This window comes from Sarcophilus harrisii, chromosome 1, assembly GCF_902635505.1.
Source record: "Sarcophilus harrisii chromosome 1, mSarHar1.11, whole genome shotgun sequence".
NCBI lineage: Eukaryota > Metazoa > Chordata > Mammalia > Dasyuromorphia > Dasyuridae > Sarcophilus > Sarcophilus harrisii.
Genome location: NC_045426.1, coordinates 565,427,289 through 565,442,254, shown reverse-complemented (window position 1 = coordinate 565,442,254; position 14,966 = coordinate 565,427,289). Strand labels below are relative to the sequence as shown.

Here is a 14,966-nt window from a genome sequence, read left to right as displayed (position 1 = left end):
AGAGGACTTTCAAGAATTCCTAATGGAAAGACAAAAGCTGAATAGAAAGTTTAACATTTAAACACAAGATTCAAGAGAAATACTAAAAGGAAAACAAGATAAAGAAAATGTAAGGGTTTCAATAAGGTTAAATTAATTACATTCCTGTACGGTGATACAGAACTTTGACAGAAGGTGTGGTTGTGAATTTGTTATGCTGGGATGGTTTAAAAGAAAAATGAAAGGGTGAAAAGGGTGAGGAGGGATGCACTGAGAAATGGGATAGGGAGTAAAATGGCAGAAATTATCTCACATAAAAAAGATATACACAGAAGAATTTTTTTTTTTGGGGGGGCAAGGTAATTGGGGTTAAGTGACTTGCTTAGGGTCACACAGCTAAGAAGTGTTAAGTGTTTGAGGCTACATTTGAACTCACATCCTTCTGACTCAAGGGCTGGTGCTCTATCCATTGTACCACTTAGCTGTCCCTCACATAAGAATTTTTATAGTGAAGGGGAAAATGGGGGAGTGAGGAGTAGACAGTGCTTGAAACTTACATACACCACTTACATACAATTAAACTTGTTCAAAGAGGAAAGAAAAAATATTATACATACACATACTTTTATAATACATATATGTATACAGACACAAAGTATGGAAATTCATCTTACCCAGCAGAAAAGTAGGAGGGGAAGGGGCTAAGAGAAGCAAATATGGGATGGCAAAAAGAAAGGGCAGTGATCAAAAGCAAAACAGATTTCTGAGGAGGAGACCAGTTGAAAAAAAAGAAAAGAATAAATAGAAGAGAATATTATGGAGGGAAATAAACAGCAGCCATAACTGAATGTGAATGGTTATGAATGCACCCATAAAACACAAGAGGATAAGAGAAAGGATTAGAAACCAGAATATAACAATATGTTGTTTAAAAGAGATCCACTTGCAAAAGAAAAACAGAGTTAAAATAAAAGGCTAGCTAGCTGAAGTAGAAAAGGCAAGGGGTAAAGATGATCTCAGGCAAAGCAAAAATCTAAAATAGATCTTATTAAAAAGATTAATCAGAGAAACTGTATTTTACTAAAAGGTGCCATAGACAATGAATTCTTATCAGTATTGAACATATGTGTATTAATAGTATAGTATCTATATTCTTGAAGGAAAGTTAAAATTTTGAATATAGGAAAAATTGGATAGTAAAACTGTAATAGTGGAGAAGCTCAATTCACTCCTCTCAGACTTAGATAAATAAAACTGTAACAAGAACAAGAAAGAAATTAAGGAGATGAATGAGATTTTTAGGAAAGTTATATAATAGATTCCTGGAGAATGTCGAATGGGAATTTTAAAAAAGTGTACCATTTTTTCTAATCTGTACATGGCACTTCTCCACCCCGGAACATGACTGTAGAAATGTATTTTATGTGACTTCATATTATAATAGGTATCATTTCTTGTCTTCTCAATTTGTATGGGGGGGGGGGGGTAAGGGAAAGAGCAGGAGAGAGGGAGAAAAGACAATTTGGAACTGAAACTGTTTCATTGCTCTAAGAACAGAAACACAGATTTTAATGATGAGTACTTTTAGAACAACTTTCTATAGAATGTTTTTCTCCATAAATATTTTTTTTTCTTTAACAGGCTCTAAAGTACTTTCAGATGGCAGAACAAGGTAACATTTTTGATCAAGTACCACCTATACTCACACACACATATACAAATTATATATGTTAAACTTTTAAACATAACATGTTTAAAATTATGGCAGTATGTTAAAATTTAAGTAGTGATTTCTTTAAAAACTCATTGACCATATTTGATACATTCTACTAATTGTTTTTGTTTAAAATGTTTTATGACTTTAAAGTTAAACTCAGTAAATTCAATGAAGACTTGTATGAAAAACATCCATCTACTGAATTTTAAGAATCAGGAATTTTGAAGCTGGAAGGTACTTAAATGTCATCATTTCCAATTTCTCATTTTACAAATGAGGAAATAAAGGTTCAAAAATGTCCTTATTTATGTAAGTCAGATGCAGAGTTGATAACAGAAATTACGTCTTCTGGCTTCCTGGTTAGTATTTTTCCAATTGAAGCAATGCTAATTTCTTTTTGAAAGAACAGTATTAAAATTTTATTTAAAATTCAATTAAACATTTACTAAAAACCTACTGTCAATCAAGACGTGTTAAGTTCTAGAAATATAAAGACAAAAACCAAACAATCTCTGCTTTCTAGGAGATTATGTTGTACTGTAAAACCAATGAAGAGAATTAGTTGTAAAATTACAACAGACTTCGATGGACATATTATTCTAATGATAACATTTTACCACAGTGGAACATACAACATATTAACCACAAACTTAAGAATCTTTTACATGGAAATGTATATTAAGATAGGTGTAGTTCCAGAGTTCCAGATCACTCAAACAGTTTAGAATAAATGAGCTCAATTGTAGATTTACTTCTAGAGGTTAGTTTTGAGTCTAGTTTAAAAATTCATTATTAAAAGGATTATATAGCAACACAGAGGGGAAACTTAGTAAGTTGTTCATGTAATAAAGAATTCAGGGTTACAATGAGTAAGCTTAGTACTTTGAACATGAGTTTCAAATCAAGAAATAAAGCTTAGACTGGGCAAGTGTGAATGTTCATGAATGATAGCTCCAATAAAAGAAAAACTGTATAATGCTCATCTTGTTTGTTATCACTTAGTATAACATGTTGATGTACACCAGAGCTAGTGTTAAGTATTTGGAAGGACAATAGACTGGGAACCAGGAAACTTGTATTGGTTTCAGCTTTGTCATAATCTGTATCCTAAAACAATGTTTTAACTGCCTTAAGTTTTTTGTTTACTTATTTGTACTTCTTTGAACTTATATAATCTTTCCTTTCTAACCACTGCAGCAGCTGAAATTATGTCTGTAATATTTACCCTGAAAATGGCATATTCTCAGAACAAAAAGATGAGAGACTAGGAATAATAAAACTCCTCTCTTGTCATACTCAAAACTATTTGGGCCTCAGTGGTAGTCATCTTAGAAGTACTAGGAAGAACTCAGACTTTGGTTTGCTTTATTTCACATACTATATTATCTCATTTAGTCACAACCTTTCTAACAAAGTTGATATGGATATTTTGGCCAAAATTATAATTTCCCCAATAATTTATTTGATGTGAACATTTGAATAAAAAAAAAAACACTATAGCATTATGCTTCTTGCATATGAAAGTCATTAGCCTGTTCACGAAATTTAGACAGAAAATTCAGTCTTTACAAATCAGAACTGTAACTGCTTACAAACTGAAGTGAATGTCTTCTTTTTTGTGTTCAGTGCACCCGAACTTTTACAGCAAAAATTTGCTTTTCTTGGGAAAGTCTTATCTGAAGTTAAACAACAAAAAACTTGCTGCCTTCTGGTTATTGAAAGCCAAGGACTACCCAGCACACACTGAGGAGGATAAGCAGGTAAAAAGCTAAAAAGCTGACTTTGGGAAAAAAAAGAAAATGTACACATGACTAAGTTGGAGCTAATTATACACACCAGGTATTAGCAATAATTGAATCAATTAGAACTAAACCATATCTTTTTTTAAAAATCATGAATCTGATTAAATATCAATAGTAGTTTTTTCAAAATTTATATTTGATGACCTTTTTCACTCTTGTTTCTATATGAAAAATCCTTAGTTGTTATGACTGAACATAATTTAACAAAAAAAGAATGACGACATAATATAGGATAATTTCATTATTTAGCATCCTACTTTACTAAAGGAATAGCTAGTATCAGTATAAATGAGGTATCATAGCCATATACTGCTATAAAGTTTTTTGAAAGAGTTGTATTTATTCATTATCAGGAGACAGAATAAAATATTTTGTAGGTATGGGAACTTTTAGAATATGCTGGCCATTGTTATAAATTTAATTAATTTTCATTTGTGAAAGAATTAAAAGAGGCAGGACATAAAAGTATGTAGACTGTTGAAGTGAAGAAGGTTGAGGTTCACATATTGTTGACTATGGACAAATCACTCAATCTGAGGAAATTCTGTGAACTTGTCAATTGCATATATAAAACTAGTTATGATCTGTGTTGATAGAAGGAGCTTCCTTACAAAGGAAACATAGGTACCTGATATGTTGATATATTTACGAAAGAATAGTGTTGGGCTCAGAATATTGAGTTGTGTTGCTATTCCTCATTTTAGGTACAAAAAGAAGCTGCTCAGCTGCTCAAGTCTGTTGGTGACAAGAATTGAGAACCTGATTCACATTAAAATAGCACATGAAATATTTCTAATAACTGTTTTTTCATTGAGTTAATCATGACACAACCAGCCTAGCTGGTATCACTAGCTGATGAGCAAGACAGTAGTAGGCATTCCAAATTCCAGTCTTAATAGAAAAATCAGTCCTTGATGATGGGAAGGGTAATCTGTATGGAAAGGTACTAAGATAGAATGGGAGTGCTCACTGTCTAAGTAACTGTTTTCAGTGGAAACTCCATCCTAATTTTTGGGGGAGGGAATATGCAAGAAGTGGCATATGAGAAGCTGCTTGGCATATAATCAATTAAGCAAAACAAGGTCTTAAAAATAATGGTAAACATTTATTAAGTGCCTACTGCTCAGCACTGATTTCAACTGAAGTGGTGCTTTTGATGGTCAGGACTTTTGTCAATCAGTATTAACCAGTGCTGACAATTTTACCTGTCTCTACCATTTTAAGTGTATATAATCTTAATTGTGTAATTATTCAACAGATTGACCATTAATAAATCAAGTTTCATTGGATAAGACTGAATTCTTATTTCTCATCGAGTAGAATTATACTTTAATTCCATAGCTGTTCTTTATCTGTACAAACAACAGGAGAAATTAAAAGAATTTATTAACTGCCTTACTTGGAGGAAATGGAAAAGATAATTGAATTTGGTACAAACCTGAACTGCTGTATCAAATTCCAAAAAGGCAGCTGTCTAAACACATGTCATTTTAACCTACTAACATTTAATATAACATAGCTGCCACTTATTTTTGTAAAATATGGGTTAGCAGAACTCATAATTAGAAACCAGGATTCCTGAACCTCCAGTAGTTTATTGAACAATTCAATACTTCAACAGACACTTTGATTACCTACTGTATGCAAACTACTGTAATTAGTACTAGGTTAAATACAAAGTTATACCTATCCTATACCATTTTACCTATCCTTTTATAAAATGATTCTTTCCACATTGCAACTTTCCCCATCACAGTTTCGGTACACTGCAGGTCAACATGAAAAATGAAATGGGAATTTTGTAGAAGCTACAGGCTACATGCAAAGACCAACAGAGGATACAGAAAGTTTAGAAACTCAGGAATGTATAAAATATAGTCCAATGTTGTATAAGATCAACATGTTTTATCTTTTAATTTCATAAATATTGTTTCTCTTTTAAAGTTAAAATAAGTTTTTGAAAAGAACATGAAAGCCAATAGATGACAGATAAATGCTAATATTTTTTACTTAAAAATCAACAGACATATAGCCTATGATCAAATACTTAGCCCAAATTTTACAATATGACACTCCAAACACCCCATAAAAGTTCAAACTTCTCTGGTATAAAGGGAGGACCAAAAAACTTTGTGAATTTTCCAGATCATGGAGGTGTTGCACCCTTGCAATATGGAAGGGATAATTGTAGTTTATGATCTAGTAATGGTGTTAGGTACACATGCATCTCAAGCCTTTGTTAATTCTAATAAACGTTACTACATACATGCTTTGTTATTGGACAGTTTTCAGTTGTGGTCTAGGAGAAATACAAAAAGCCAACAGTTGTGTAGTGTTAACAAGTACCAAATATAATAACTATTACATAAGGGCATTCAAGAACTGTGATATATGAGGACCAAGAACAGTCATAGGTGAGGATCAAAGGGGACACCTGTTAGTAAAAGGGGAAATCATTACAGAAAGTGGTATTTTCTCCTCTAGGTTATGGAATGGTGGTCCCCCCCCCCCCCCACTCCAAGCTAAAAGAGAGGTAAGAAAACAAGATTATAACTGGATCCATACTTATATAAAACAACAGAGGATAATGCAATATTTAATTTGGCTAAAGCATGAAGTGTAGGATGGGAATAAAAGAGAAGCTGGAAATTTGGGGTAACAACAGATTGTGAAGGAATTTGAATACCTGACTGTGACACCATTTGGGGCTTTCTTGGCAAAGAGTGCTATTTCTTCCTTCAGCTCATTTTACAGATGAGGAAATTAAGGTAAACAGGATTAAGTGACTTGTCCAGAGACATATAGCTATTATCTGAGGCCAGATTTGAACTTTGGTCTTCCTGACTGCAGGTCAACATTCTGTTGCACCACTTAGGTGCCCTTGCCTGTTAGAGGCAAGACTCTTGAATAGATAGGACCCACAGGACCCACTCTCTGATAAAATTATTCTGACAGCTGTGAAAAGGAAAAATTGAAGGGGCCAGAATGGGAAGGCAAAGATATTTCTTTGCAAGCTAGTAGTCTGGACTAATAATGTCAATAGAATGTGGTGGTTTTCAGAATTAAGAGGATTGTGTCCATGATTATAGATAGGGAAAGAACTGGATTTCTAGACTAATTAATTCTATGTGGGAAAGAAGGGAAAAGGAAGTCAGAAGATAAAACCAAGACTTAAGGTAGTTATATATCTAATAAATCCCTGGTGGGAAGATAAAGAGGGTCTAAACCAGGGGTCCTCAAACTTTTTAAATAGGGGGTTGGAGGGCCGGACTACAGTAAAAACAAAAACTTTGTTTTGTGGGCCTTTAAATAAAGAAACTTCATAGCCCTGAGTGAGGGGGATAATCGTCCTCAGCTGCTGCATCTGGCCCGTGGGCTGTAGTTTGAGGACCCCTGGCTAAACTCTGGAGAAGTATACTTGAAACAAGGTGTTAACTTAGTGGAATTGATGAGATGATCGGTCTTAGTTCACATATATACTTATTACTTAGTATGGAGATGCAATGGTTCTCTAGTTCACTATGTGTAATGATGTAATTGTAATAGGGCTATAATGTATATAAGGGCTAAGAAGGACTGGAAGAGAGACATTCTATCTTTGACCCTCTTCCTGGTGGCTCTCCTGCCTCCTACATTAAGGTCAAGGCTGGTCCCTAGATCCTCCAGAAAGCTATCCTGAACATTACAGGAAGATATGTGGAAAGTTCTTAAAAGTAGTTCCAAAAAAGTTTGTTAGGTAGCTATTTTTACAATGCTTTGCTTTATTTTGATAAATAGTATAATTTTTTTTAACACACCTGTAATCATTAGAATAAATTTTGCTAATAAAGTTGTATTGTCTTTATTTACTCCTTCCCTCTCACCGAAATTGCTGTTTTTGAGGAATCCAGGAGAAAGCCTGGAATATGTTGGTTTGCATTCACTTTTAGAGCTTAAAGAAATATTCTAGCAGGAGCACAAGATTTGGAGTGAAAGGAAGGCTATAGGTCCAAAACCCAGGTATCCCATTTACCCCTTGTGTGACTTTGAGCAAATCTCTTAATTCTTTTAGTGTTTTTTCCCTATATATGTAAAATGAGGGAGCTGTCTGCATTAATTCTGAGATCCTTTCCAGCTCTAAATCTATGATTGTATAATCTAATTAAACTCTTCCATTTCATATATATATGAAAACAGACCCAGAGAGATATCCAAAATCATAGTAAATAAGTATCAAATCAATTCAAGTGTTCTTTCCTCTCAGCCATCATGATGCCTCATGATAGAAAATGTCAGTGTTAGAACTCCTTAAATTCCCATTCTAGCCTAAATTGTGAACACCTCAGAATTCCTTACATCTAGAGATTTTTCATCTTCCCCAACCATCACAAGAGGCCCAGGGAATTACTGAAAAGAGAAGAGAGGGCAACTGTGTCCTTTAGGAACAAATGTGAAAATACTACTACCTAGCAGTGATTGAAAAAATGGGCAAATGTTCTAAAAAGTCCTAATTGCAGAAGAGTGGTTACCTAGACAGACAACATTTGTTAACATCTGTTGGTCACATTAAAATTTAATCATGTGCCCCCTGACAATCCTTCAATTGTATTTTTAGGCTGTAACTTGCCTCGAGAATCACATGTTTAAATCTATGAGGAAATAAAAGCAATGAGATATTTAATTTTGTATAGACTTGAGCTTAGAAAATGTTTCACAGTGAAGGATTTTGTCTCTAATTTTCCCTAACTTGAGTTTTGGCTCCCCTTAAATAATACGACTAATTTTCAGTCCTTGACGAATGGTAACTAGATGGTGAGTTTTTTGAGTGGATCACCTCATACAGGTATGAGCACTCCCCTCATCAAAAAAAGGGCACAAACCATCTATATGCCATCTTATCCTTTGTTGTTCTTGTCCATGAGTTATATTTTCCAAAAGGGGAAAGAATACATGAGAGCCCTCCTGGAGTTCCCTTGGAGGAACTAAAAATCTCAAAAGAATCTCTTTTTGATCTGAACTCTCCACTGGAATGTTCCATTAGAGGGCTAAACACCTTTGTTGAGCATTTCTCTCCTTGTTTTATGCCCATTTGGGTTCTACAGTAGATAGAGTATTGGACTTGGAGTCAGGAAAACTCGAATTAAAATGCTTCCTTAAATCACATATTAGTTGTTACCCTGGACAAGTAACCTCTTCCTGCTCCAATTTCCTCTTCCATAAAATGGGGATAATGGTACCCTCCTCCCAGGATTATGGTGAGGATGTAATTAATGATACGGTGTTTTTCCCAAGCCATCCGACCTTCCACTTTCAGATACCTTGAGAATTGATCCCCAAATATCTTCACAGTTATATTGTCCCCAGTGTTCATTTCTAGAAGGTGTTCGTGGGTCTAATCCAAATACTCTTCCCATCTGTCAAAATGATATTCTTAAAATATAAAATAAAGTCTTAACCATAGTAGCTCCATTGCCTTTTGGATAAGACAAATGTTTCTGTTTGGTATTTAATGTTCTTCAGGCTTATTTTGTATAATTCTCTTTGAACACATTAAACATTCCAGCAAAACTGGCCTCATCATCTCTTGTACTTGTTGCATCAGGCCCCATCTCCAGATATTCATAGACTGTCTCCCCATCTGGAATGTCATCTCTATTCACTTCTACCTCATAGAATGTCTAATTCCTTTTAAAGTTTAGCTCCCAAGTAAGGCCTTTTTCCTAATTCCTCAAGCTGTTAGATCCACTTAGAATTTTTTTTTGTTTGTCTTACTTTGTGTACATTTAAAAAATTTTTTACTTATGTATTTTTATATTACCTTAATTTTTAAATATCCCTCTCAAATGCACATTAAGACAACTCTGAGATACCATTACACACCTCTCAGATTGACTTAAGATGACAGGAAAAGATAATAAATGTGGAAGGGGATATGGGAAAACTGGTACACTGCATCGTTGGTGCAATTGTGAATTCATTCAACCATTCTGGGAAGCAATTTGGAACTATGCTCAAAGAGCCAGCAAATTGCATATACCCTCTGATCCAGCAGTGTCTACAGGGTCTTTATCCCAAAGAGATCATAAAGGAGGGAAAGGGACCACATGTGAAAAATGTTTGTGGCAGCCCTCTTTGTAGTGGCAAGAAATTTGAAACTGAGTGGATGCCCATTAGTTGGAGAATGGATGAATAAGTTGTGGTATATGAATGTTATGGAATATTTATTATTGTTCTGTAAGAAACGACCAGCAGGATGATTTCAAAGAGGCCTAGAGAGACTTACATTAACTGGTGCTAAGTGAAGTGAGAATGAAGAGAACACTGTATAAAGCACTAGCAAGATTCTGTGATGATCAAATCTGATGGACGTGGCTCTTTTCAATGAGGTGATTTAGACCAATTCCAATAGACTTGTGATGGAGAGAGCCATCTGCACCCAGAAAGAGGATTATGGGGATGGAAAATGGATCACAACACAGTATCTTCCCCTTTTTTGTTGTTGTTTGCATGCTTTTTTTTTCATTTTTCCTTTTTGATCTGATTTTTCTTGTGCAGCATGATAAATGTGGAAATATCTTTAGAAGAATTGTAAATGTTTAACCTATATTGGATTACTTGCCATCTAGGGGAGGAGGTATGGGAGAGGAAGGGAGAAAATTTTGGAACACAAGATTTTGCAAGGGTGAATTTGAAAACTCTCTTTGCATGTATTTTGAAAATAAACTTTTATTAAAATTTTTTTTACAAACGTATCCCTCTCCTGTCTCAACCAACTACTCATTTATTATTTTGAAACAAAAAATAAAATAAAAAGGGAAAAAAGCAGTTCAATAAAACCATACTAACTTATCAACTGAGTCTGGCAAAGTATGCCATGTTCATACCTGTAATTTCCCAGCATTGCAAAGAAAAGAAGGTATTTATTTAGTGCCATTTTCTGCTTGTGTAACATGTAGAAACATATTACAAGTTTCATTTTTGATGGCTTCATTTTTATTACAGAAGACTTTGTAATAGAAATCTCAATTGATTTTTCTCTCATTTTCCATCTATTTATTGTCTTCCTTTAGTTTTATCCTTTTTCTTTATTTTATACTTTGGCCATGACCAAAAGAATCATCATCCCCAAGTGACCAAAATCAATGCGCTTCTCCATATTCAGCTAGGCTGCTTCTCAGAACTTAGACACAGTCCACTGCCAGGATAATACTCCAATCCTTTCCTGCATGATAAAACTTGCACTTTGTTGGCAAAACCTTCAAGAACCCAGTGTCCTCTTGAAACATCTGAGTAGTATTTTATGTTTGCATTAGGGCAGGCAAAAGGACAATATAAAGGAATAAGCTATATTCAAAGATCATAGATCATAAGTTATCTAGTACAACACTCATATTAAATATATAAAGAAAAATTAAAGGGAAATATAAATAATTTATCTAAATTCACATAGAAAGCTAGTATCAAAGGACCTTTTGACTTGAGCCAGAGTTCTTTCCACACACAAAACTGAGATAAATAAGTCTTTTCTATTCCTCCCTCTCCTAAAGGGACCTGAATTTTCAAGTGAAAAAGTACTTTTGATATCAGGATGACTGGATTAATTATTGGAGAGACTATGAAATTAATTTTCCATGTTTTCCTCTCCTTTGAATACACACATGCACATGCATAAACAACAATAATGCCAATTAAGGCAAAGCATTCATACACATAATCAGATCATACATCTAACACCCAGCTGGCTCTGAAGAAAGCAAGGCTGGTAACTGCACAGCCCTCCCTCACTTAAATCCAACTCTCTTGCATGTTATGGTACCACCTCCCTGATGTCATGGTTCTCTCTAAGAATGAAGGACAAAAATAACAAATAACAACTAAGCATCTATTGTTCAAAATAGATGGAAACTCATACATATCTTAGAAGCCACCAAAAAAGATTGTAAACATACTGGATGAGACATTTCAGTTCCTAGCAGCCTGAACCTCAAGGATGTGTGTATAGGGCCAACTACCCCATACAGTAGCACAGCAGGGTGCAAACCCTGCTCCTAACACAAAACCTCAGTTCAAGAACTAAGATGATTAAGATGAATCACTATAAGTAGACATAGAAATGCCCCCCAAATATATCTTAGAACATAATGACCTTACAGTTGCCTCAAAGGAAAGAAAAAAGAGTTTCCTACAAATACATGTTTGCCTAGAAGAAATTATGCCAGAAATAATAAAAAAATAAAAAGCTTGGAGGGAATAATTAGAGATTAGCTTAGAACAAAAAGTAATACATCTTATCCAGTAAAATTCTCAGGGAATCAGAATAGGCCAAATAGAAATCAATGATTCTTAAGAGTTACCAAAATTATTAGAAAAAAAAAAAGCTCTAAGACTTAGAAAAGAAAACATAGGATATGACCAAAAAACATTTTGAGAGATTTACTAACCACCATTAAAAGCATGATAAAAAATTATTGACACTGTATTTCAAGACATAATAAATGAATAATGGTCAAGATTATTACAACCAGAGAGCAAAATGAAAATACAATAATCCACCAATCACCTCTAGAGAGTAACCGCAAAAGGAAAAATCCCAGGAATACCAAAGCCAAAATCCAGAGTTTCCATGTTAAAGAAAACAAATATTTCAAGCATCCAGAAAGAAGGCATTTAAGTATCAAAAAATCAGAGTCAAGATCACACAACACTTGAGAACTACTGTGCATTAAATAAAGTATTAGAATATGATATGATATAGACATACATTGAAAAATAACATCCCTTGATCCTACATGGGAAAAACCTCAGAGCGGTAATAGAATAGAGGATTTAGAAAGCATTTCTGATGAAAAGATGAGATCTGAGTAAGAAATCTGAAATATAAACACAAGAGTCAAGAGAAAACTTATAAAAGGTCTAGTTGGATAAGGATTGTATGGAGAGATTTAGTGCTAACATTATAGTAGGAAAAGAAGAAACAAGAATTCCTTCAAAACTTTAAGGAATTAAATAAGAAAAACGGGGGACCTAATTGGAGAGGGTTGGGAAGGGATTGGTTCTTCTCTTGGATAAAAGTAATACACTTGTGTAGCAAGAAAGAAGAAGGATGTAGACCTTGGTATTTCTCATAATTTGGGTACATAAGCACACAACCTTGAATGAAAGTGTAGGGGAAAAGGACATCAGGCTAACTTTATTCTTATCTGATCCCTTTGATAATCAAGCATTTCAATCATTAAACATATAGGAAGCTACATCATTAAGATTAATTCTGTGAAACAGGGCAACCCCTGAAAATAATTAATTCAGTATTGATGTGCTGAAAGCCTACTATTGAGGCTGGCTATCCCTAATTTTATTACTTCTATCTCTATTTCCTCATCCTGATTGCCTGCTTGAAAAAGGCAAAAATAAAAGGTATCAAAACATATCAGTAACTGATTTTTAACAAGAATGCTAATACTCAAGGTCCCCTAGAGATCCCCAGTTGGATAGTCTGAATAACAAGATTTTGAGCTAAGATTGGTTAGAAACCATATTTAAATCTTTAAATAATTTTTTATTCAAATTTAAATAATTAAAGTTGAGACTCTTTAAGTAACAACTTTTCCTGAATGAAAAGCTTCACTTAGTATTATTAAATTCGGCTTCTTCCTTGTTTTATATATACATGTAAATACATATGTGAAAAGATGCAGTTTTGCTTTCTCTTGTCTTCTCCCAGTTCAAAATGCTTAAATCGTTTAAAGGTTAGTTAGGAGTTGGGCTTGACCCATTCAAGCCCAAGATATTCTTTGTGGTCTTAGTCTTCCCCTCTCCCCCCTTGCAGAAAAATTGGTTTTGGTTTACCGTAATAGCTACTCTGCTTCTGTTCATTGTTCTTCCTTTCAAATAATCACTAATTGTTTATTTCTCCTTTGATTCATTTATTATCTTGTTACTTGGGCAGTTCTATGCCTCTTGTACCAAGTTGCTAATTCCTTTTGCAATTCTTTTTCCTACATCCACAACTCTCATTTCTTTTGCATTCTACCTTTTTTTTTTTTTGCTGAGGAAATTGAGGTAAAGTGACTTGCCCAGGGTCACACAGCTAGGAAGCATTCTTCCTCTTCTAATTTTCATTTATTTAAAATTTTTTTTAAAAAAAAAACTCATGCTTTATCTTTTCTAGGAATTCTAGTAGAATACATCCTGTTTATCTTTTAAGTTTGGTTTGTAGATGTTTTGGAGTCATTCTCTTCTGGCTTTTTGTCTTGAATGTCCCTTTTTACCATAAAAGCCTACTTCTTGGCTTTGGAGGAGTTGATGTTAGAGGTAGGCTCTGCAAATTTTTGGAGGGAAAATATACATTGCTTATTCCAGGATTTCAGGGACAGCTCAGACTAAAGCTGCAAAGTTTTGATGTCCCAATATGCTTTGATTCAGGGCAAAGTCTAAACTGCTACCTCCAAGGTCTGAGTTCTGCAAGTTCTTGGTTTGGATTTGGGTCTCAGCAACAGTAAACTGTTTCTGGACTCAGCCCAAATCAGCCAACTGGAAAGCTTTGTTGGTTCCAATAACAAAATTTTAGGCTTCTCTTTGGTCTGGAATTTCTATGTTGTCTATTCCTTTGGAACCCACAGACTGTACTACAAACTGGAACTGAGACCTCTTTCTGTTTATAGTATCTGAACCATACTGCTATTACTAGCTTCCAAACTTGCTTTCTCTATACAACATTGGAACACGACCTTAAGGTACAGGTATCCTTTTCAGTCCACCCTGGATTTGTGACCCAGAAATAGATAATGAGTGACCAAAACAAATCTGTTAGTTGGCACCTGTTCCCACTGAGGTGTCCTTTAATGTGAATTTCAGACCTCCTCTTGCCCTGGTACACTGACTGTCTTATATCAGAGTGCCCTGCATAGCATACTTCTACTATACTTCTCAAATGTCACAGACTTCTGTCTTCCTAAAGGATGGAAAAACATCACTTTTTCTTCAATTCATCAATCAGGATTCAAGTTAATGTGCTTTCTATATTTGGAAGTTTTAGGTTGGAAAAGCTTTTGCAACCTCTTTGTATTATTCAGTCATCTTGGTTCCACCTCACAAACTACTCATTATTTAACAATTGAAGGTTGTTTCAATTTGGGTTTGTGTCTTTTTTTTGTGATCCTGGAATTTATTACTATTTTTTATTGCATTATGGAAATATTTACTATCTCTGCCATAATACAGTCAATTTTTGTAAAAGTTTTGTGGTTCTGAGAAATATATTCTTCTTTGGTCCCTTTTAGAAGATACCATTAAGTGTTTTAACTCGGTTCTCAACAACAATTCTCCATTTTCCCTTTTTATCTTTGGATTTCTCAATATAAAAATGGAGAGACACTGAAATCTGCCACTATTATTTTAATATCTTCTAGCATTATTTACTTGTCATTGTTGCTAAACACATATATTTGTAACAACTAAAAAAATGCAATATCATATGTAAAATGTTTTGA

At 34.2% G+C, this 14,966-nt stretch overlaps 1 protein-coding gene across 1 annotated transcript in view; it reads left to right on the top strand.

The window, feature by feature from the left end:
* RMDN1 (regulator of microtubule dynamics 1) overlaps positions 1–4,797 on the top strand; it is a 31,161-nt gene extending 26,364 nt beyond the window's left edge. The window contains exons 8-10 of the mRNA XM_031946953.1: positions 1,621–1,651; positions 3,323–3,456; positions 4,203–4,797. Of these exons, the coding sequence (XP_031802813.1) occupies positions 1,621–1,651; positions 3,323–3,456; positions 4,203–4,253 (216 nt within the window). The 3' untranslated portion in view covers positions 4,254–4,797. The remainder of the gene's footprint in view (positions 1–1,620; positions 1,652–3,322; positions 3,457–4,202) is intronic.
* The last annotated feature ends 10,169 nt before the right edge of the window (positions 4,798–14,966 follow it).